Source organism: Saccostrea cucullata, unplaced genomic scaffold (genome assembly GCF_032062105.1).
Source record: "Saccostrea cucullata isolate Sc308-1 unplaced genomic scaffold, CSIRO_AGI_Scuc_v1 ctg1082, whole genome shotgun sequence".
In the NCBI taxonomy this organism is placed as follows: Eukaryota; Metazoa; Mollusca; class Bivalvia; order Ostreida; family Ostreidae; genus Saccostrea; species Saccostrea cuccullata.
In genome coordinates, this window is record NW_026921701.1 from 55,818 (window position 1) to 77,477 (window position 21,660).

Here is a 21,660-nt window from a genome sequence, read left to right on the forward strand (position 1 = left end):
TTTGTCGATACTTGTATTTGGCGACTCACAATAAAATGCATATTTAATAAGTAACTTTATAATCAAAACATTAATAACTAGAGGTACTGTGAGCAATGAACTCATTAAATGATAACCCCCGTCTGTCCGTCTGTCTGTTACGCTTTAGGGTACCCATCTCTTATCCGCAACTCTTGTCATACCACAGAATGAAACTTGACGAAACTTTCACACAATCTTTATTACATATTGCCATCGTGCATCTCCTATTTTATTTTTTGATTTGACACATATTTTGGGTTTCCCACATTGACACTGCTATTATATTCATAAGGAAGGCGGGGTGGGGGGGGATATCATTTAGTGAGCTAGTGAGCTCATTGCTCACAGTACCTCTAGTTTTTCTAATATAATCATACATGTAGTCTCTACATACAGCTGAAGATAAATTACGAGAGAGAGAGAGAGAGGAAGGTCTACTTATAATGCTACTTTGAATGTTCAGATTGAAAACAAACTAGAACTAATCACAGGGGCATCTTATCCACTCTGTTCTCTACTTCACATATAAAAATACACAAGGGAAGAATCGAAAGTAGCACACGATTTTTAAAAAAAGTCAAAAAACAACTTACTTGAGAAAAGTTACACAAATCCTGAAAGGAACTAGCGCAAATAATGTCCTAGTACTTATCCATGCTAAAATATTCCAGATATATCCATCGTAAATAGCTTTTATCCAACTAAAACCCCAGCTTTCTGCACAGTGTGAATCTCTACGCCCAAGAAAAGATAACTCACAATGGATGACATATATACCCGAGGCCTTCCGAGTGCCATTGGAAACTTCGGGCACTACCCTATTTTCCGGATGAGTTATCTTTTCTTGGGCGTAAACACTGTGCAGAAAGCTGGGGTTTTAGTTGGATAAATTATTTTCGGCTGTGCTAAACAATGCAGAAAGCTTTTAAAGAATATATCTGGAATATTTTACATGGATAAGTACTGATGGACATTAAATGCCTAGTGTCCTTTCAGCATTTGTGTAACTTTTCTCAAGTAAGTTGTTTTTTGACTTTTTTTTAAAAATCGTGTGCTACTTTCGATTCTTCCCTTGTGTATTTTTATATGTGAAGTAGAGAACAGAGTGGATAAGATGCCCCTGTGAACTAATAGGACCTTTTATCTAGATGATGCACTTCATAAATTTTGGTCTGAATATAAAATTAGGCTGATTTGGCAATATGACAGTCACGAACTCGAACATCACGATTCTATTGTTTACACGTGGCTTTGTTTACAAGATACGATGTAAACACACCTTCGACTATCCAATAAAAATTATCGTAAGACCCGGTGTGGATTTACTAGGTCACGCCCCCTTTTATTTAGCTAACATCCGGTAATGGCGACTAAAGAAGAAGAAGACGTAGGGTCAGAATATAGATTTGTTAAGTTAGGATGTAAAAGGCAATAAAGAGGATCTCCACAATGGATAGGTAATTTTTGCTTATGAATCAGTCTAGATGTTGAAATTCCACCTCAATTATTTTCGGCTGTGCCTTTAAACAATTAAAGAACCTGGTCTGAACGTTGTAAACTGATGGCCCTAAATCCAGTGTCCATCAGCATTGTTATCAATATGCGTGTGATTTTGGTATTTTTTCTGACCCAGTTTCATGTAACACACTTTTTATTGAGTTAAACAAAATCAACACATGGTATAATCAGATATTGCATAATTGGAGAGCAGAGCATTTTTGTTTCATTTTTAATATGGACAGTTGCATTGTGCACAATTTTAAATCTCTATTCTTATTCAGTAATATTTACATTTCCAATATCTAGAGATAAAATTACATATAGTAAAAATACTTGTCTCACTTCCAGATGTTGAACATTTCAAACTGGAAGTGAGCAAACTGAATCACCCCAGACCTAAATCATATTATAGGTTTTGAATCTTTTATAAAATTGTTCTTTGAACTTTTTATCTTCACTAATAATAATAGTTCCCTTTTCATTGCATTGAAATTTACTTTCTCTACTTTTTTTTTTACATCTTTTAATTACTGCGCACCCTATCAGAGTATCAAAATTTGAGGGCGAGTAGTATCGGAGATAGAGATAGATAGATAGATGCATTTAAAGAAATCATGTGCGGGGCGGGATGTTATAGAGACACAAGCAGGGCTTGTAGCATGTGCATTTGTGGAATCAAGGGCATGTAAATATAAGGATTAACTGTCAGATTTTTTGATTTCATGGCAGTGATATATACTTGATATCGCAATTACTCAACTTAGCGGAACTCTTTTGCGATGGAGGTAGGAAACGTCTGTTGGGTGGGGACAGTTGTTATTGAATACAATGCAAGATCAGTATTGCAGGGGTAGACAAATACAATTTTGCAATACTTGCCCTCGGACAGGTAATCATAAAACTACTTGTCCTACCAAAAAATATGCTTGTCCCACCTTTTTCCTAAATTACATAGAATTGAAGTATTGATATCTTGAGTCACTGTGAGACACCTAAACAATACACGAAGACCATAGATCTAAAATCATGAAATTCTCCCACAGATAAATTCAGAGGAATATGTTTAATTTTAAGGAGTATTCTTCCTAAAAATTCTGCAATAAAAACGTTTTGGAAAATCTCCATTTATTTAATGGAAAATGGTGAAGATATCGGACACTGTTCAATCTCATAAAACCTACAAAAAACATGAGTCTGTGAACAGAACACTACTGCTTGTCGATTAAGAGATCGACATGGCTGTTTGATTGCTAGAGAACAGCAATCAACAACAAATTTAATACCACTTGCATCTGTATTCACAGCATGAATTTAATTTTTGACAATAAACATGATAAATGCCTTAAATTCCCATACAACGTGTTTGACGAATCGGTAACTCCATGTTTTACAACATCTGCATATTTTAACAACAAGTTAATGGATAAAATCTAAACTTCCGACTAGTCGATGTACGTATATACAGCTGATGTTCAACAGAGGTAAATATGCTTTTCTGTGACTCAGGATACTTTTAAAGCGATAACACAAAAGATATTTAAGTATATCGTACATTGATTTTTTTTTTTTTTTGGAAAACGCGGGCACTTATATTATCAAATTACTTGCCCACCAACCAAAAAGAATCCTATTTGTCTAGCCCTGCATTGTAGAGTTTATAAGGATATATAAGTAAAAAATCCTGGTGGAAAACCTGTTTAAGAATTGCTGAACCAGCCGTATTAATTTCTAGACCAGCTAATCCTAAAATGTTACATTTTTAAGGATATAGCAAAATAACTAAGCAGAGCCATTCTCATTAAATTTTCATTGAAAATCATCACATTTTAAAGCTGATAACAATTTCTAAATTCCCTAGTTGATTCTTACTATTTGGAGTCCAATTCTATGGCAATACATTGTACTTTTGGCATTAAATATTTGATTGTTACTACTGTAAACAATTCATGTGTCCCCAAAATCTAGCTTTGTCTCACTCTCCCACAAAACATTTCAAACTAAGTTAGATAACTGCCATACCCCAGACCTTAATCATATTATTGTGTTTTTATATAATTTTATCATAAATGCCTTAGCCGTTTATGAAACTTTTTATCTTCACTATTTTTCATAATTAATGAAACCAAAAAATGAAATTATTCTTTTCATGGAACAAGCTGTTAATGTTTTTTTTTACATCTTTTAGTTTGGCTTTCTCACATACTCTGGATTCTCAAGATTATAGTTTTCATATTTTCAGATTTCTACTTAGCTACACACTCAGAGTACTCAAAATTTGAGGGCGATTAATTTTGAAGAAAGCTTATCAAAAAATGATAGATAGGCATGGTTAAAAGAAATCATGTGCGGGGCATGGTTTAAATAATTTAAGACACAAAAAGGGCTTGTACACATGTGCATTTGTGTGTGCATGTAAATATAAGGATTAACTGTCAGATTTTTTGATTTCATGGCAGTGATATATACTTGATATCGCAATTACTCAACTTTACTACTTATAACTCTTTTGGATGGAGGTAGGAAACGTCTGTTGGGAATGGGGACACCTGTGCTATTATAACTGTAAGATCAGTCATTGCAGGGGTAGACAAATACAATTTTGCAATACTTGCCCTCGGTAACAGGTAACTACTCATAACTCTACTTTTCCTGGAATCAAAAAATACTACTTATAACCTTTTTCCTAAATTACATAGAATTGAAGTATTGATATCTTGAGTCACTGTGAGATCACCTAAACAATACTACTTAAACCTATTCATAGATCTAAAATCATGAAATTCTAGGGAATCAGATAACCTTCTACTTATATCTCTATTTTAGGGAATCAGTAACCTGTTCTACTTATAACTCAATCAGTAATCTGTATACTTATAATTTTTTTTTGGAAAAGTAATGTATTTATTTAATGGAAAAAGGTGAACATATAACCTGTACAATCTCATAAAACCTACAAAAAACATGAATCTGTAACCTGAACTACTTATACTGCATGTCGAATAAGTAACCTGACTACTTATGGCTATTTGATTGCTAGAGAATCAGCAATCAACAACTACTTATAATACCACTTGCATCTGTATTCACAGTATGAATTTAATATTTGACAGGGAAACATGATAAATGTACTAAATTCCCATACAACGTGTTTGACGAATCAGTAACCTGTTTTACTTATACACTGCATATTTTAACAACAAGTTAACCTGGATAAAATCTAGAGGACTTCCGTAACCTAGTCGATGTACTTATATACAGCTGATGCAGTGGTAACAGACTAATAAGTGCTTTTCTGTGACTCAGGATACTTTTAAACTCTAACACAAAAGATATTTAAGTATATCGTACATTAATTTTTTTTTTGGAAAAGAACTTGAACTAATTAGGCACTCTATTTCAGGGAATCTTGCCCACCTATACTAATAACTCTTTCCCGGGAATCGGTAAGTACTATTTTATAGCTCTATTGTAGAGTTTATAAGGATATATAAGTAAAAACTCCTTATAACCTGTTTTAAGAATTGCTGAACCAGCCGTATTAATTTTTGGGAATCAGTAACCTGTAAAATGTATAACATTTTTAAGGAATTTTTAACTAAGCAGACTTTTCTCATTAAATTTTCATTGAAAATCATCACATTTTAAAGCTTATAACTCTTTTAGGGAATCAGTTAACCTCTACTATTATAACTCAATTTTGGGAATCAGTAACCTGTTCTACTTATGGCATTATTTGAGGGAATCATTTGACCTGTACTACTTATAGCTGTATTTCAGGGAATCAGTAACCTATTACTACTGTAAACAATGTATGTGTCCCCAAAATCTAGAGCTTTCTTGACTCTCCCACAAAAGAGTGGTAGTAAGTCAGTAACCTGTACTACTTATAACTCTATTTATTGAATTGGCTTGCATGATAATTTTATGCATAAATGCTTATAACTCTAGCCGTTTATGAAATTAACCTGAACTACTTATAGCTGTATTTCAGGGAATTAGTAACCTGTTCAACTTATAACTCTATTTTTAGAATCAGTAACCTGGAACTTATAACTGTGTTTTAGGGAATCAGTAACCTGTTTTACTGGATGTGTTAACTTTATTTTAGGCAACATAACCTGTACTACTTATAACTCTATTTTAGGGAATAAGTAACCTGAACTACTTATACTCTGTATTTCAGGGAATAGTAACCTATACTTTATAACTCTATTACAGGGAATCAGTAACCTGTACTACTTATAACTTTATTTTAGGGAATCAGTAACCTGTACTTCTTATAACTCTATTTTAGGGAATCAGACCTGTGTGTCAACTTATAACTGTATTTTAGGGGAACTCAAACTGTCCCTAAATTCATGGTTTAAATAATTTAAGATTAAAAAAATTTAGGGAATCAGTAACCTATAGTACTTATAACTCTATTTTGTGTGTGAATCAGTAACCTGTACTACTTATAACTCTATTTTAGGGAATCAGTAACCTGTTCTACTTATAACTCTATTTTAGGGAATCAGTAACCTGTACTACTTATAACTCTGTTTTAGGGAATCAGTAACCTGTACTACTTATAACTCTATTTTAGGGAATCGGTAACATGTACTACTTATAACTCTATTTTAGAATCAGGTACTTATAACTCTATTTTAGGGAATCAGTAACCTGTACTACTTATAACTTTATTTTAGGGAATCAGTAACCTGTACTTCTTATAGCTCTATTTTAGGGAATCAGTAACCTGTTCTACTTATAACTGTATTTTAGGGAATCAGTAACCCGTACTACTTATAACTCTATTTTAGGGAATCAGTAACCTATAGTACTTATAACTCTATTTTAGGGAATCAGTAACCTGAATCAGTAACCTGTTCTACTTATAACTCTATTTTAGGGAATCAGTAACCTATACTACTTATAACTCTGTTTTAGGGAATCAGTAACCTGTACTACTTATAACTCTATTTTAGGGAATCGGTAACATGTACTACTTATAACTCTATTTTAAGGAATCAGTAACCTATAGTACTTATAACTCTATTTTAGGGAATCAGTAACCTGTACTACTTATAACTCTATTTTAAGGAATCAGTAACCTGTACTACTTATAACTCTATTTTAGGGAATCAGTAACCTGTACTACTTATAACTCTATTTTAGGGAATCAGTAACCTGTTCTACTTATACCTCAGTAACCTGAACTACTTATAGCTGTATTTCAGGGAATCAGTAACCTATACTACTTATAACTCTATTTCAGGGAATCAGTAACCTATACTACTTATAACTCTATTTTAGGGAATCAGTAACCTGTACTACTTATAACTCTATTTTAGGGAATCAGTAACCTGTACTACTTATAACTCTATTTTAGGGAATCAGTAACCTGTACTACTTATAACTCTATTTTAGGGAATCAGTAACCTGTACTACTTATAACTCTATTTTAGGGAATCAGTAACCTATACTACTTATAACTCTATTTTAGGGAATCAGTAACCTGTACTACTTATAACTCTATTTTAGGGAATCAGTAACCTGTTCTACTTATAACTCTATTTTAGGGAATCAGTAACCTGTACTACTTATAACTCTATTTTAGGGAATCAGTAACCTGTACTACTTATAACTCTATTTTAGGGAATCGGTAACCTGTACTACTTATAACTCTATTTTAGGGAATCAGTAACCTATACTACTTATAACTCTATTTTAGGGAATCAGTAACCTGTTCTACTTATAACTTTATTTTAGGGAATCAGTAACCTGGACTACTTATAACTCTATTTTAGAGAATCAGTAACCTATACTACTTATAACTATTATAGGGAATCAGTAACCTGTACTACTTATAACTCTGTTTCAGGGAATTGGTCAAGCACTGTCTCCAGATGCTGCAGTGTTTGTCCCCAGACAGTTCTCAATAGATGGAACTCTACACATTGAGCAGATTCCTACTTATATGACTAACTGCTATCCCTTTGTGCATGTGGATTCAGAAAGGTATGGCATTAATATGTTTGTACATGAAGTGTTCATTTATACAACAAGCATAGGACTATATGGTTTAGGACTTCTTCCAACATTCTGTGATAAATACAATACAGGATTAGTCAATTTTCACATGAAATTTTAAGAAAGAGACACATATATGTATCTATTTCTAAATCATCAGAATTCTCTTATTCAAGTCAAGCTGTAAATTTGTATGGTTGAATTCTGCATTTCAACCAAGAAAAATGTTCTTTAGGTGAAAACACTGTGTAATCTTTCAACAATTTATTTACCTGAACAAAGATTTTTTAATAATATACACATGTAATAAGTAACAAAAATATCCTGTAACAGCATTCTGAATCATCCTTCTGGTACTTTGACCTTGTATATTTCTTGTATCAATCATTAGGTAGATTTATAACCCCAAACCTACAAGTCCCACTTTGGGCAGTAGTGAATAGGTAAAAAATATGGGATGCATACTTGCAGTCATTTTTTGGGCATGTTGGGTGTTGCACAACTTTATAAATTAAAGGTTCATGACATATGGGGCTAGAGTTCCATCATATTACACAAGATACCATCAAAACCGATAAGTAAATTGTGCTGATTTATTTAACCTTTCAGACTCATCACAAAAACTGTCAAAGTGCAATACTGCTTCTCAGCAAATTTTTGTGACAACTTTTTTTTACTATAAAGTTTTTTACTTCTCATTATCAAGACAAAATTTAAGCAAATTTTAATAATTTTTTTCCATGTAATCTTTACAATAATAAGTGAGAATATTACAAGAAAATGATGTTTTCACAAATGTAGGTAAGTTATGGCTAGATATTTTTTTTATTATCATTTGTAACTAGATTTATGTCATTTTTAGCCGGGCTTATTGCTCAAAGAGCAATTGCCGGCTTATGCGATCCTGTTCAAGACAGGATGTTAACCTCATAGTTGCCATTTTAAAGTTACGTGCAAAAATATAGTTCTTACTCTCAACCGCTTTTGAGATAATACAAACACTAAATAAAGCAACAAAAATAAAACAAAGTTTTATCTATATAAAATAAATATTATTTAGTAGTAATGACTTTGAAAACTTCATAAGTCAAAGAACATAGTTCATTAGCGTAAGGACTTTTGATAATCAGTGTTACCGTAGTTCTCTACACATACGAGGTAAAGCAGGAGAGGGAACCAGACTGGCCTGTTTGTTTACATTCAGCTGCGGTACCAGATTAATTCTGATTCTGACAAAATCGGACCGTGGTATTGAAAACCTCACTGTCAGTGTCTTATCATTTATATTGATAGTTTTAAAATAATTTTTTCATCAGAATATAAACGTGATTCATGTAAGAAATCCATTCTACTCTGTAAATGAGCCTGGCTCTCTGTACTTCTGAGTACTTTGATTGGAACATTTGTATTCATGTATGATTATTGTTTGTCCCCTCAGAACAGTTTCCTTTTCTTAGAAATATTTGCTTAATTCAGATGGTTTATGTAAATCATGTATATTAAAATAAATAATATTTATGGTAAGCAAAATAAAATTGTGTTGTGTTTTTCTTCCAGACAGAGGAATGTGGGTAGACATGGAAGATCACCTCCCCCCTTCTTGGGCCCCACTTCACGACCCAGTAACCCAAGGTTTCTTAGAAGTTACCCAGGTATTCAACTCAGTAAAATTATTGTTATGTATATATTTATATCCTCTCAATGTTAGTCTTGAAAAAGAATGGTAGAATAGAAAATTTTAAAGATGGAATAGTTCCTTTTAAGACAAACATTTAGAATTTAAGCTATGGTAAAGTGTCTTCCATAGTCCATGTGGCTGGCTTCATCTTGATAAAACATTTTCTCTCTCCAAATGCTGGTATTTTTACAGTTTTGATCTAAATTGCGGTACACAAATATTTTACATGAAGATGATTACATGTAATTACATCTTTTTGTTATTCATTCTATACAAAGTCTAGCTCACAGTGTTGTGTAATATGAAATAAGTTTTGTTCACATATACCGTATATACTCGCCTATAAGTCGGTCCGCCTATAAGTCGGTTGTATTTTTTGACGTTATTTTGTCGTGATTTTCCATTGACCCGCTTATAAGTCGGTACAATATTTTGCTAAAATTGTGCGACAATTTCAATTAAATCCTTGATATTTTAACCTGGTTTCAATTAATATTTTTATGAATAACACCAATATTTCATTTTAGCTCATTTAACAGATAGGTAATGCTCACTTATAATATATTAATTAAAATTATTAAAATATGTTAATACTCGTTTTTTATGTATAATCTAAGAAAACATAGATTATCTTACATATCCAGACATTTACTTTGATAATCGTCAGAAATCCATATGAAAACTACATTTCAGCGTCCAGAAAAATACCTATCTCTCTATGACTCGCCTATAAGTCGGACATAGACTTTAAGACCAAAATTGAACTCCCAAAAAACCGACTTATAGGCGAGTATATACGGTAATTACTTTTTGGTTAAGAAAAATTCATTAAACTGTTATCTGTTGTAAAGGTTTAGCACCAAGGATTGGTCAAAGTGATCCATTGTGTATACTTGCAAAATCAAGTAACAATTCACATCAGTTTCTACAAGACCTTACATGTACCAGACTATTTTGAATAAAACTCTCATTAGAGACTTTAAGTGTACAGTTTTATGATGTGTGTGTTGTGTATTTGACAGGTTATGGAAACAGGATGCCGGGGCCTCAGAACTTCAATCCTAGCATTCCCCCGCCCCTGGAGAATACCTGGGTGATGCCCCCTACATCTGTTCCCCCTATGAATTTCTTAAATTTTCCACCACCAGATGTACTATTCAATCAGGACAAGGAACTGCAGAGGGATTCACCCAGGAGCCCTGCCAAACCTGCCTGGTCCCCCTGCGAGGGAGAGGGTAAAGCGGGGCACACCGGGAGGCAGGAACAAAGGAGGGGGAGTGGTGGTGAAGGAAAGAGATGGAACCAGGTAATACAGTGTAGTTACAAGTCATCATAAGCAATTGTAAGTCATCATAAGCAGTCACAAGTCATTGTAAGAAGTCACAAGTCATTGTAAGAAGTCAAAAGTCATTGTAGGAAGTCAAAAGTCAATATAAGAAGTCAGAAGTCATCATTAGCAGTCACAAGTCATTGTAAGAAGTCACAAGTCATTGTAAGAAGTCAAAAGTCATTGTAAGAAGTCAAAATTTGTTGTAAGAAGTCAAAAGTCATCATAAGCAGTCACAAATCATTGTAAGAAGTCAGAAGTCATTGTAAGAAGTCAAAAGTCATTGTAAGAAGTCACAAGTCATTGTAATAAGTCACAAGTCATCATAAGCAGTCACAAGTCATGGTAAGAAGTCAAAAGTCATCATAAACCGTCATAAGTCAATTAAAAAAATCAAGAGCATACATGTATCTTATTAGATGATGCACATTGCTAAGTGATGAGTTGTTAGTAATCTATGGCATATTTGGTATGTCAGTAACACTTTAGTAACCTATCTCTTATTTGCTATGGTGCCACAGAATAAAAATGACTTCCTTACTCAGTTCAATTGTGCATTTCCTATTTCATCTTATTTTGGGTTCCCGTAGCAAAAAATGGACTTTGCCATTTTGCTAGGAAGGGGTATGAATAATTTTGTAAGTTCAGTGCTCACAGTGTTTATAGTTTTAACCAATTTTAGTCATTCTGGCTTGTTCTATGAACCATTATTTAACATTCTTACACAAATCAATTAATTCATTCAGAGAAGTCGAAACAGCTCTGGTAAGAGTAACACCAGTGATGGTCAGAGAGAGGACTCAAAAGCAGGCACCAGGGGTAAGAAGAGGGAGAGGATCAAAAGTGGTGGAGCCAGTCAGGAGAAGACAACTCTAAGTCAGCTGTCAGTACAGATGACGGACACTGCTGTACAGACAGGTAACACAGTAATGTTACATTCAACATGTGAACTCTCACTGTATTCCTAAAACCTTGTGAAAATAAAGTTCAACACAAGTCATTTGCAAAAGAATATTATTGATTGGGCCATCTTTAAAAAAGTATTTGCTTACCCTCTCCTGACTTGGGTGAAATAATTGGGTCAGTAGGTAGGTGGGAAAATTATTTTCCAGAAAATTTCAACATATTTTTTGATGGCATAAGAGGAGTAAAAAAAATTTCATTCAACACATGCAGAAAAGCAGCTTTCGGTAAAGATTAAGATGTAGTAATAAAAGGTGGACTCATTTAAAAACCTTTTTCCTAACCCCCACCAAAAAAGCTCTTTAATGAGTATAATTTCTTAGATCATAGTCCTGTTGGAGATGGAGTTGACTGAAATAAGTGAATATACGGTATATGAAGTAACTTCATGAGCACTTGAGCAAAATTCTGAATTCTGAATTGATTTAAATTTTTAAAAAATTTTCTGCACTACTTTTCTTTTTTGGATCATTGTCCATCATCACATTAAATGTAAGTTTTATTACATGTTAATTTATACTTGTTTTTGATTACTTAACTATATGTGTTAATGTGTTAATGTAAGGTGTTAATTATTTTTTTATTTGTCTTACAGAATTTTCAGAGAAGTTTGCTAATCAAACTCTTGCACAATATCCGAGTCCTATATACAACCCTAACTTAGTCAGCCCCGGTAAGGGTAGGGTGATTGGGAGCTCATCTGAGGACTCGGACAGCGGCTATCATAGTCCACTCCACAAGAAGAATCAAGTCACAAGTGGTACTCAGCCCGGCGAACCAGTCACGAGCGGTACTCAGCCCGGCGAAGTAGTCACTACACAACAGAATACACCAAGCAAGTCTGGAAAAAGTGTGGAAAAAACATCCACAAATCAGACACTAAAAGCAAAGGAAAAGGAGGCTGGACAACAGATATTTTCCTATGCCTTTATTGCACAATCCAAACCAGTGATAGAATCTAGTCTGAAGTCAGAGCCAGAGGTAGGGCCGACCGAGAGCAAGAAAACCGAGGGAGAGGAAAGCGGGAACGAGGGAAAGAAGAAGAGAAAAAGAAATCGAAGGAAAAGAAAGAAAAAGAAAGGAGAGAATCCAGAGGCAGCAGAGGAACAACCAGTGGTGGATTCACCAGGGGTGGAGCTTTACTTCCATGATGAGGAGGAATTTCCAGACCTAGGAGCTGGGCAGGATAGAGTGGGCTCAGCACAGAGACCACCTTCTGTCTCCTACAGCTCAGTCCTGTCACAGGTCAGCACCATGTCACTTAAAGTCCCTTAATAGTGCCTCTTAACTTTACAAAATAAACTGTTAATGTTTCTACTTTGTAGACTAAAACATCACCACAAAAAAATGGTCAGAAGAGGCAAGAAGAACTAAACTCACGATCAGAAATAGGTAAGATAACAAATGAGAAGTAAGTTCAATGCCAAGCATTAATCTATTATTTAAAAAGAGTAAGGGGTTCATATAGACTCAAAGTAAATCTGTGGACATAGAAAGCCAGTGATAATAAGAATAGTTTAGCTTGTGTCTCATGGTGCATTTGTTATATCAGAAAATCCAATTATTTAAATAAGCTAATTATGTAACAGATCCTTCGGGGGACCCTATGCGTAACTCTAGACGGCGCAGGAAAAAGATTGAGATAGTACAGCAGGCGGCAGAGGAGGAGCTAGCAGAGATCAGTCTGGAGCAACAGATGCTGAGGGAGCTGAACCTCAAGTCCAGGGGGCGGGGCCACCAGACACCCAGCATAACTCCGGGGGGTCAGCCCCGGGGTCACCAGACACCAACCTTAACAACTCCGGGGGGTCAGCCTCGAACATCCAAGACAGGCAGTCCACAGCCAGGAATACTGAAAGTGCCAGCTCAAAACCAACCCACGGGAAAGAAAACAAAGCAGGGGATCTCACTAGATCTCAGTGCTATGATTGATGCTCTAGAGGCAAGTCATTCATACATGTAAACATGTATTTTACCAAAGTAACTTATATACTTAAGGGGGTCGACTGAGGTTTTATTGTACGAAAACTACAGTAGAGAAACTCTTTGATTTAATTTAATGTTACATACATACTTCAGTGTACATGCCAAGTTTGGGGAAAATCTACTGTCTAGGTATTCTTAAGGGACCATCTCAAAATACAGGTGTATTTATTTTAGGATTGTATAGGAAAGTGCGAATTTTTTGCACTTTAAAGAAAATTATACAAAAACTACAATAGACTTTTTGCTCAAATTATAATATATGATGAGTAATACTATATTGTACATCATATGTGAGAAACACTAAATTCTACCGTCTGGTTTCCAGAGGGGGCATCTCAAAATGCGAAAAATTAATGATTTTTCCTGTTTTTATGGAGTACTTCAATATGACAGATACAAAGGATAAGTAATAAAAAAACAACAAAAAATAATCAAGAGATTCTCCAATTTGTATGTTTTAAATTTCAATAGCATATGGCCATATGTTTAATACTTTTTCTTTTATAACATTTTTATTTCCCCTTCTTTCAGAGATGCAGTTTATCAGAATGTCAAAAACATAACAATGTCAATCTACTTATCAGTTGAAAAATCGTTTTAAAAATCAGTCATAAAAAAATTGTAATTAAATTTTTTCGCCTATAATTTCTTTATTTTGTTAAATTGTGTTAATTTAGTGAAAAAAGTTACTTTAAAACAGTAAATACGCTTCTTTTTACTTTGATATGCGAAGTATTGTGTAATGGAAACCACAGTCGTCCCTCTTAAATTTCATTACACGTACAGGGACTACAAAGTAATTTTATGAGACCAGTAAGTCAACCATGCAGAAAAGCACCCTTGGGTAATGAAAAAGATAGTTCACACCTCTCACTGATAAATTTATTATGGAAAATAAGAGAAGGCACAAAAAATATGTTGGCTGAATACTGAAGGGGGGGGGGGGAGGGGAGATGTCAGGAGGAATAATGCAGTCAACAAATATTACTCTGCTTGATCACTCCATAAATTAAATATTTTATCTTGATATGAAATATTCATAATAAACAAATCAACAGTTAAATTTTGATATCTCAAACACAGTATCTAAAATACCATGGATATGTTGAAGTGATTTGAAAGTCCCAACCACTTGTTTGTTAAGTATTTCAGTTTCAATATCTCAAATCCTTGGATATTTGGAAGTTTTTTCTCAATTATATTAGAGATATTCGGGTTTGACTGTACTCTGATTGTCATTTATTGTGTTTTTTAACAAATATTTGTTATCTTTTTTCAGAAAAAGAAACCAGAGGCAAAGAAACCAGTTGATCAAAAGGTCACCAAGTCCACAGAGGTCAAAGCTAAGGAAAATAAGGTATGTCACACTGTAGATAAATATAAATATATTAGGGATGTCAAATCGGTCAATATTTGATAATCGGTTACTCGGACGTTTTTCCAATCGAGTACCCGATTACTTGGTAAAATTGTAAATACAAGTCTGTTAATTTTCTTAAACCCAGTTAAGCTCTGTTAAACCCCCATGTTGTTTTTTATTTCGTTTTTAGCGCATGATTAGATAGTCGAATCTACCGAAAATGATTTATTGTACTTACTTTATTTATTTAACATAGAAGACATCAATTCGATACACCAATAATTTCAAATGATTTACAGTTCTTGTTTGGGAAGACGGTTTAATCAATCTGCCACGCACCTTTGTAATGACAACATTAGCGAAGTGGACATTGTTGGAAACGGTTGTTGTATATTGTTATTGCCCCCTGTATATGCTATATTTATTCCACATAGCTGGCTTTAAAATTTTTTTTCAATCTTCAACATCATGTATTACATGTACCTAATATTTCTTTACATTTCCAAGTCAGTAGCTGTATATTTATACATGTAAACAGTTTAAAAATGATTTAATGATAACAGCACATACTTGAATGATCATCAATGAAAACAAAACATTGAAGCCATGTTACAACGCACTTTGAAAAATTACGCACTTTGAAAAAATTTTTCAAAGTGCGTTAATTTTTGGGACCAGGTTAACGCACTTTGAAAAATTTTTTCAAAGTGCGTTGAATTTGGGACCAAATCAACGCACTTTGAAAAAAATTTTCAAAGTGCGTTAAGACTGTACATCATAATTTTACACCATGTAAACATTTAACGCACTTTGAAAAGATTTTCATGAAACAAAAGGAATTAGACTTATATTTTAGAAATAGACAACAGTATTATCCGCTCGCAACGTATGATGGAATATAGTGTTGAACTTTCAAGAATCGCCATATTTTGAAATAATCATAAATATGATAACATGTATCTAATATCTTTTCTCATGTTTTACGCAAATAAATAAAGCATATATAAATTAATAAAATACAATTATTTAGTTTTAAAAAGCTTTAAAATTGGAGAAAAATAAGCATTTTTTTTCGTTTTTTGTCTATAAACATATGCCCCCCTCCCCGTGAAACACAAAAAGCTTTGGCAAAAATTTGTAAAATGACAGTCCATATTACCTGTAAAAAGGAATTTTTGTTTCACAGGGGGAAGATGTTTTAAAAATATTTTAAGTTTACCGTTGATTTCTATAGTGAAAAACACAAGTTTTGCCAAAATTATAGAGTTATCTCTGTTTGGTATTACAAATAAGTAAAGTTTTATGGAAATTCATATAAATATCTATAAAAATTTTGAGAATCATTCCAATATGTTAACTTTTGAGAATTGACTTAGAGATAGGCGGAAGAACAATACTATCGTTCGTAGTTCTTTACGACCTTTTGACCCCAAATTCAAAAGGAGCCCTCTTAAGGCCACAGGGATTCTGTTATGTTAAATCTCATTGCAAAAGCTCAAAGGGTTGTCGAGATATCGTGTGGAAACGAAAGCGTTACAGAAAGACGGACAGCTAGACGGACGGACGGACAGATAGACCCAAATTAATATCCCCCACTTTTCAAGCGGGGGACAAAAAACTATCAAATCAGGTTCAAATGATAATTTATCATACCTAAGATTTGTAGGAATATTGACTAAGCCATGCAGAATTTTTTTTTTCAAAGTGCGTTAATATGGTCGATATTAACGCACTTTGAAAAAAAAATTTTTTTTCAAAGTGCGTTAACCTGGTCCCAAAAATTAACGCACTTTGAAAAATTTTTTCAAAGTGCGTAATTTTTTCAAAGTGCGTTGCCACAAAGCCATCCAAAAATTAAGGATCACAATAGGTGAGAAAAGCTGTGTACCAGGTAATTGGTCACTAATTACTGTATATATACAGCCACAGGCTATAACGGGTGTTTTACGGGTGTAGATGACAGTACGCTAATTATCGTATGCACATTTAAGTTATTTTTTGATAAGTTTTTGATAAAAATATGTATTTTGAAATAAGAAAATATATACATCCGAGTAACCGAGTACCAGTTTTAGTATTCGATACTCGGACATTCGATCGAGTACACGGTTAACCAGGTACTCATTGACATCCCTAAAATATACACATCAAATCATCTGAGATAAGAATTTTAATGCCTTTTATTTCTGTTCAGTTACAAAACAGACAGATATAGTGGCTACATTACACCTGTAAACTTCATTTGTAATGTGTTCAAACTTACGTTTGCATAGAACATGTGTATTGTAATTATTTCACTGAAAATTTCATCTAACTATGTCTATGTATAAACTATGGTATGGAATGTAACTTTTATGTTGTAGAAGCCTGGAGTGGGACACAATTTATTGGACTCTTCAGCTCCCCAGAAGAGGGGCAAGGAGAGAGAAAATCCTAAAGCCAAGAAACCCAGCTCCCTTAAAAAGGTAAACACAAAGTCGAGAAACCCAGCTCCCTTAAAGACCCAATTTTTTTACCGTACGGTTACCTGAGGAGGGGGAGTGGTCTAGGTAACAGTGGTGTTATTTACCTGGAGACCCCCAATACCCAAAATGTCAAAAATCTATATACACGTAGCATTACACAGGAAGTCTGTGTCTGGTGATCAGGGTCAATATTCCGTGTTTCGTGTCTAAATTTGAGTGAAACTACTTGAAATAATTGAAATATTTCAATAAAAAATTTTTTTTATAAATACTTTCAGTGATATATAATGAAGAAAAAAATTATATACAGAAATATCGTTTTTATATTTAAAAAAAAAAGACAAATTAAAGAAAAGAACACAGTGTAAAACTACAAAGTAAACATATCTTTTTAAATTAAACTTGTGTAAATATCAAATTTTAATAAAAATAATATAATAAAATATTCCATTCATAGGTAGGCCTATCCGTCGTGTGAACATATACAATGTACCGTACTACGATAGAAATATTGCCTTCGTTCTGATCAACAATAGTGTCGAAAATATTCCCCATTTCCGGGTGTTCGTGTGTTTAATTTTTTTATTGTTTGCAAGATTTCTTTTATACTTTTAAGAATTGATATTTGGCTGTATATATACACTTTTTAATTTCGAATATTGGATATTGACAGATGTAAGGAAATTCGAACTAAAAGTTACAATCTCGAAACTCCTAGCTATTTTCATTTCAGAACTTTACAACGGAACATGGTATAGATTGTATTCATATATACGTAGATAAAACATGGGATAAATGCTTTTTTTTATCCGTGCCGTTTGTGCTAAATATCTTTTCTTATTTATCATATTTCAATTTTAATCGGCAATTAGCGTTTCTGTGCACGGACTGGTCTAAATTCTACAGAGCAGATATCTTGGACGACATATCGCCTAAAATACAATATAGCCGTTGAGATTAAAAGCAAATATTTTATGAAGTCATGTTTTAATTATCTACTCTCAATTGTTTTTAAAATAAAATTTTACCAAGATTCTTTTTTTAACCCCCGTGTATACATGCGGCTACATAAAAGTGTTTGACGCGTGACCAGGCAATCGTTTTCAAAGGACATAAACTCAGACTATCGGTAGCTGACCTGTCAATCAAATCAGAAGCTATTGTTTTTTTAATGATTGACAGGCGGTAAATTATTGATCTTGAATCAGGTAGATTTTGGGGGCGTTAACATAAAATTGGGTGTTTAAAGAGGTATACACAAAGCCAAGAAAACCCCTCCCTTAAAGAGGTATACACAAAGCCAAGAAAACCCCTCCCTTAAAGAGGTATACACAAAGCCAAGAAACCCAGCTCCCTTAAAGAGGTATACACAAAGCCAAGAAACCCAGCTCCCTTAAAGAGGTATACACAAAGCCAAGAAACCCAGCTCCATTAAAAAGGTATACACAAAGCCAAGAAACCCAGCTCCCTTAAAGAGGTATACACAAAGCCAAGAAAACCGCTCCCTTAAAGAGGTATACACAGAGCCAAGAAACCCAGCTCCCTTAAAGAGGTATACACAAAGCCAAGAAACCCAGCTCCCTTAAAGAGGTATACACAAAGCCAAGAAAACCGCTCCCTTAAAGAGGCATACACAAAGCCAAGAAAACCGCTCCCTTAAAGAGGTATACACAAAGCCAAGAAACCCAGCTCCCTTAAAGAGGTATACACAAAGCCAAGAAAACCGCTCCCTTAAACACCCAATTTTATGTTAACGCCCCCAAAATCTACCTGATTCAAGATCAATAATTTACCGCCTGTCAATCATTAAAAAAACAATAGCTTCTGATTTGATTGACAGGTCAGCTGCCCGTGCTGTCTGATAGTCTGAGTTTGTGTCCTTTGAAAACGATTGCCTGGTAACGCGTCAAACACTTTCATGTAGCCGCCTTGTATACACGGGGGTTAAAAAAGAATCTTGGCAAAATTTTATTTTAAAAACAATTGAGAGTAAATAATAAATTAAAACATGACTTCAAAAAATATTTACTTTTAATCTCAACGGCTATATTGTATTTTAGGCAATATGTCGTCCAAGATATATCTGCTCTATAGAATTTAGACCAGTCCGTGCACAGAAAAGCTAATTGCCGATTTAAATTGAAATATGATAAATAAGAAAAGATATTTAGCACAAACGGCACGGATAAAAAAATTCATTTATCCAATGTTTTATCTACGTATATATGAATACAATCTATACCATGTTCCGTTGTAAAGTTCTGAAATGTCAAAACAGCTAGGAGTTTCGAGATTGTAACTTTTAGTTCGAATTTCCTAACATCTGTCAATACCCAATATTAGAAATTAAAAAGTGAATATATACAGCCAAAAATCAATTCTTAAAAGTATAAAAGAAATCTTGCAAACAATAAAAAAAAATTTAAACACACGAACACCCGGAAATGGTGAATATTTTCGACACTATTGTTGATCAGAAAGTAGGCAATATTCCTATCGCGGTACGGTACATTGTATACATATGTATGTTTACACGACGGATAGGCCTACCTATGAATGGAATATTTTATTATTTTTTTTTTTAATTTTGATATTTACACAAGTTTAATTTAAAAAAGATATGTTTACTTTGTAGTTTTACTCTGTGTTCTTTTCTTTAATTTGTCATTTTTTAAAAATATAAAAAAGATATTTCTTTATATAATTTTTTCTTCATTAGATATCGCTGAAAGTATTTATAAATAATAATTTTTTATTGAAATATTTGAATTATTTCAAGAAGTTTCACTCAAATTTAGACACGAAACACGGAATGTTGACCCTAATCACCAGACACAGACTTCCTGTGTAATGCTACGTGTATATAGATTTTTGACATCTTGGGTATTGGGGGTCTCCAGGTAAATAACGCCACTGTTACTAAGACCACTCCCCCTCCTCAGGTAACCGTACGGTAAAAAAATTGGGTCTTTAAAGAGGTATACACAGAGCCAAGAAAACCGCTCCCTTAAAGAGGTATACACAAAGCCAAGAAAACCGCTCCCTTAAAGAGGTATACACAGAGCCAAGAAACCCAGCTCCCTTAAAGAGGCATACACAAAGCCAAGAAAACCGCTCCCTTAAAGAGGTATACACAAAGCCAAGAAACCCAGCTCCCTTAAAGAGGTATACACAGAGCCAAGAAAACCGCTCCCTTAAAGAGGTATACACAAAGCCAAGAAAACCGCTCCCTTAAAGAGGTATACACAAAGCCAAGAAACCCAGCTCCCTTAAAGAGGTATACACAAAGCCAAGAAAACCGCTCCCTTAAAGAGGTATACACAGAGCCAAGAAAACCGCTCCCTTAAAGAGGTATACACAAAGCCAAGATACCCAGCTCCCTTAAAGAGGTATACACAAAGCCAAGAAAACCCCTCCCTTAAAGAGGTATACACAAAACCAAGAAACCCAGCTCCTTTAAAGAGATATACACAAAGCCAAGTATTCTCACCTTTTTCTGATTCAAAATCTCAGAAAATTTAAATAAGTTTTTATTGAATCATGCTTTGTTGTTAAAGTTTGGTACACAGATCTGCTGAACAGATTTTTTGAAAAATTGGAGAAAAAAAACGGAATTTCTCTTCTTTTCACATTCCTGCCGATGACATTTTTTGTTGCCCCCCAAAATAAATAAAAATCGAGATCGATGTACCCAATTTCCAAACACAGCATTCACCAAAACACTTTTTACTGCATCAGAAATATAACTAGAGTTACTGTGAGCACTGAGACCACTAAATAACCCCCCCCCCCCCTTGCCATATCATTATAATGGCAAAATGCATGTTTTGCTCCAATCTAATTAAATTAGATAGATGTTTGATCCGCTCGTATACTTGCTACACTAACATCTAACAACATCCCATAGAGGGTCACATCAGAGGTCAAATTTGGAACAACTCTAGACTTCTCCGCTTCGATTACGTTGACAAATTTACGATGATTTTGCAGGCGACGATTTGATTGGTTGATAGGATTTGACGTCTGACGTGACCCTCTATGGGATGTTGTTAGACGTAAGTGTAGCGAGTACCTAACATCTAATTTTAATTTGATTGGTTTTGCTCATACACGTAAACAACTCTGATGGGCAAAGGGAAGTAACTCTAAAATAAAAATAAGACAAAAATTTGAATATAATGGCAGTGTCTATGTCTTGCTATGGGAAACCACATATGTTTTGGATCAAAAAGTAAAATAGGAGGTGCACAATGGCAATGTGTAATAAAGATTCTGTGAAAGTTTCAAATTTCATTCAGTGGTATGAGAGGAGTTTAAGAGATGGGTACCCCAAAGTGTAACAGACGGA

The 21,660-nt window shown here is 34.0% G+C and overlaps 1 protein-coding gene across 1 annotated transcript in view; it reads left to right on the forward strand.

Moving 5' to 3' along the window:
* The first annotated feature begins 1,384 nt into the window (after positions 1–1,384).
* Positions 1,385–21,660, forward strand: part of LOC134260599 (selenocysteine insertion sequence-binding protein 2-like) — a 31,169-nt gene continuing 10,893 nt past the window's right edge. The window contains exons 1-10 of the mRNA XM_062743150.1: positions 1,385–1,408; positions 7,385–7,521; positions 9,091–9,185; positions 10,234–10,517; positions 11,285–11,456; positions 12,097–12,746; positions 12,827–12,893; positions 13,091–13,443; positions 14,767–14,844; positions 17,211–17,312. Of these exons, the coding sequence (XP_062599134.1) occupies positions 1,385–1,408; positions 7,385–7,521; positions 9,091–9,185; positions 10,234–10,517; positions 11,285–11,456; positions 12,097–12,746; positions 12,827–12,893; positions 13,091–13,443; positions 14,767–14,844; positions 17,211–17,312 (1,962 nt within the window). The remainder of the gene's footprint in view (positions 1,409–7,384; positions 7,522–9,090; positions 9,186–10,233; positions 10,518–11,284; positions 11,457–12,096; positions 12,747–12,826; positions 12,894–13,090; positions 13,444–14,766; positions 14,845–17,210; positions 17,313–21,660) is intronic.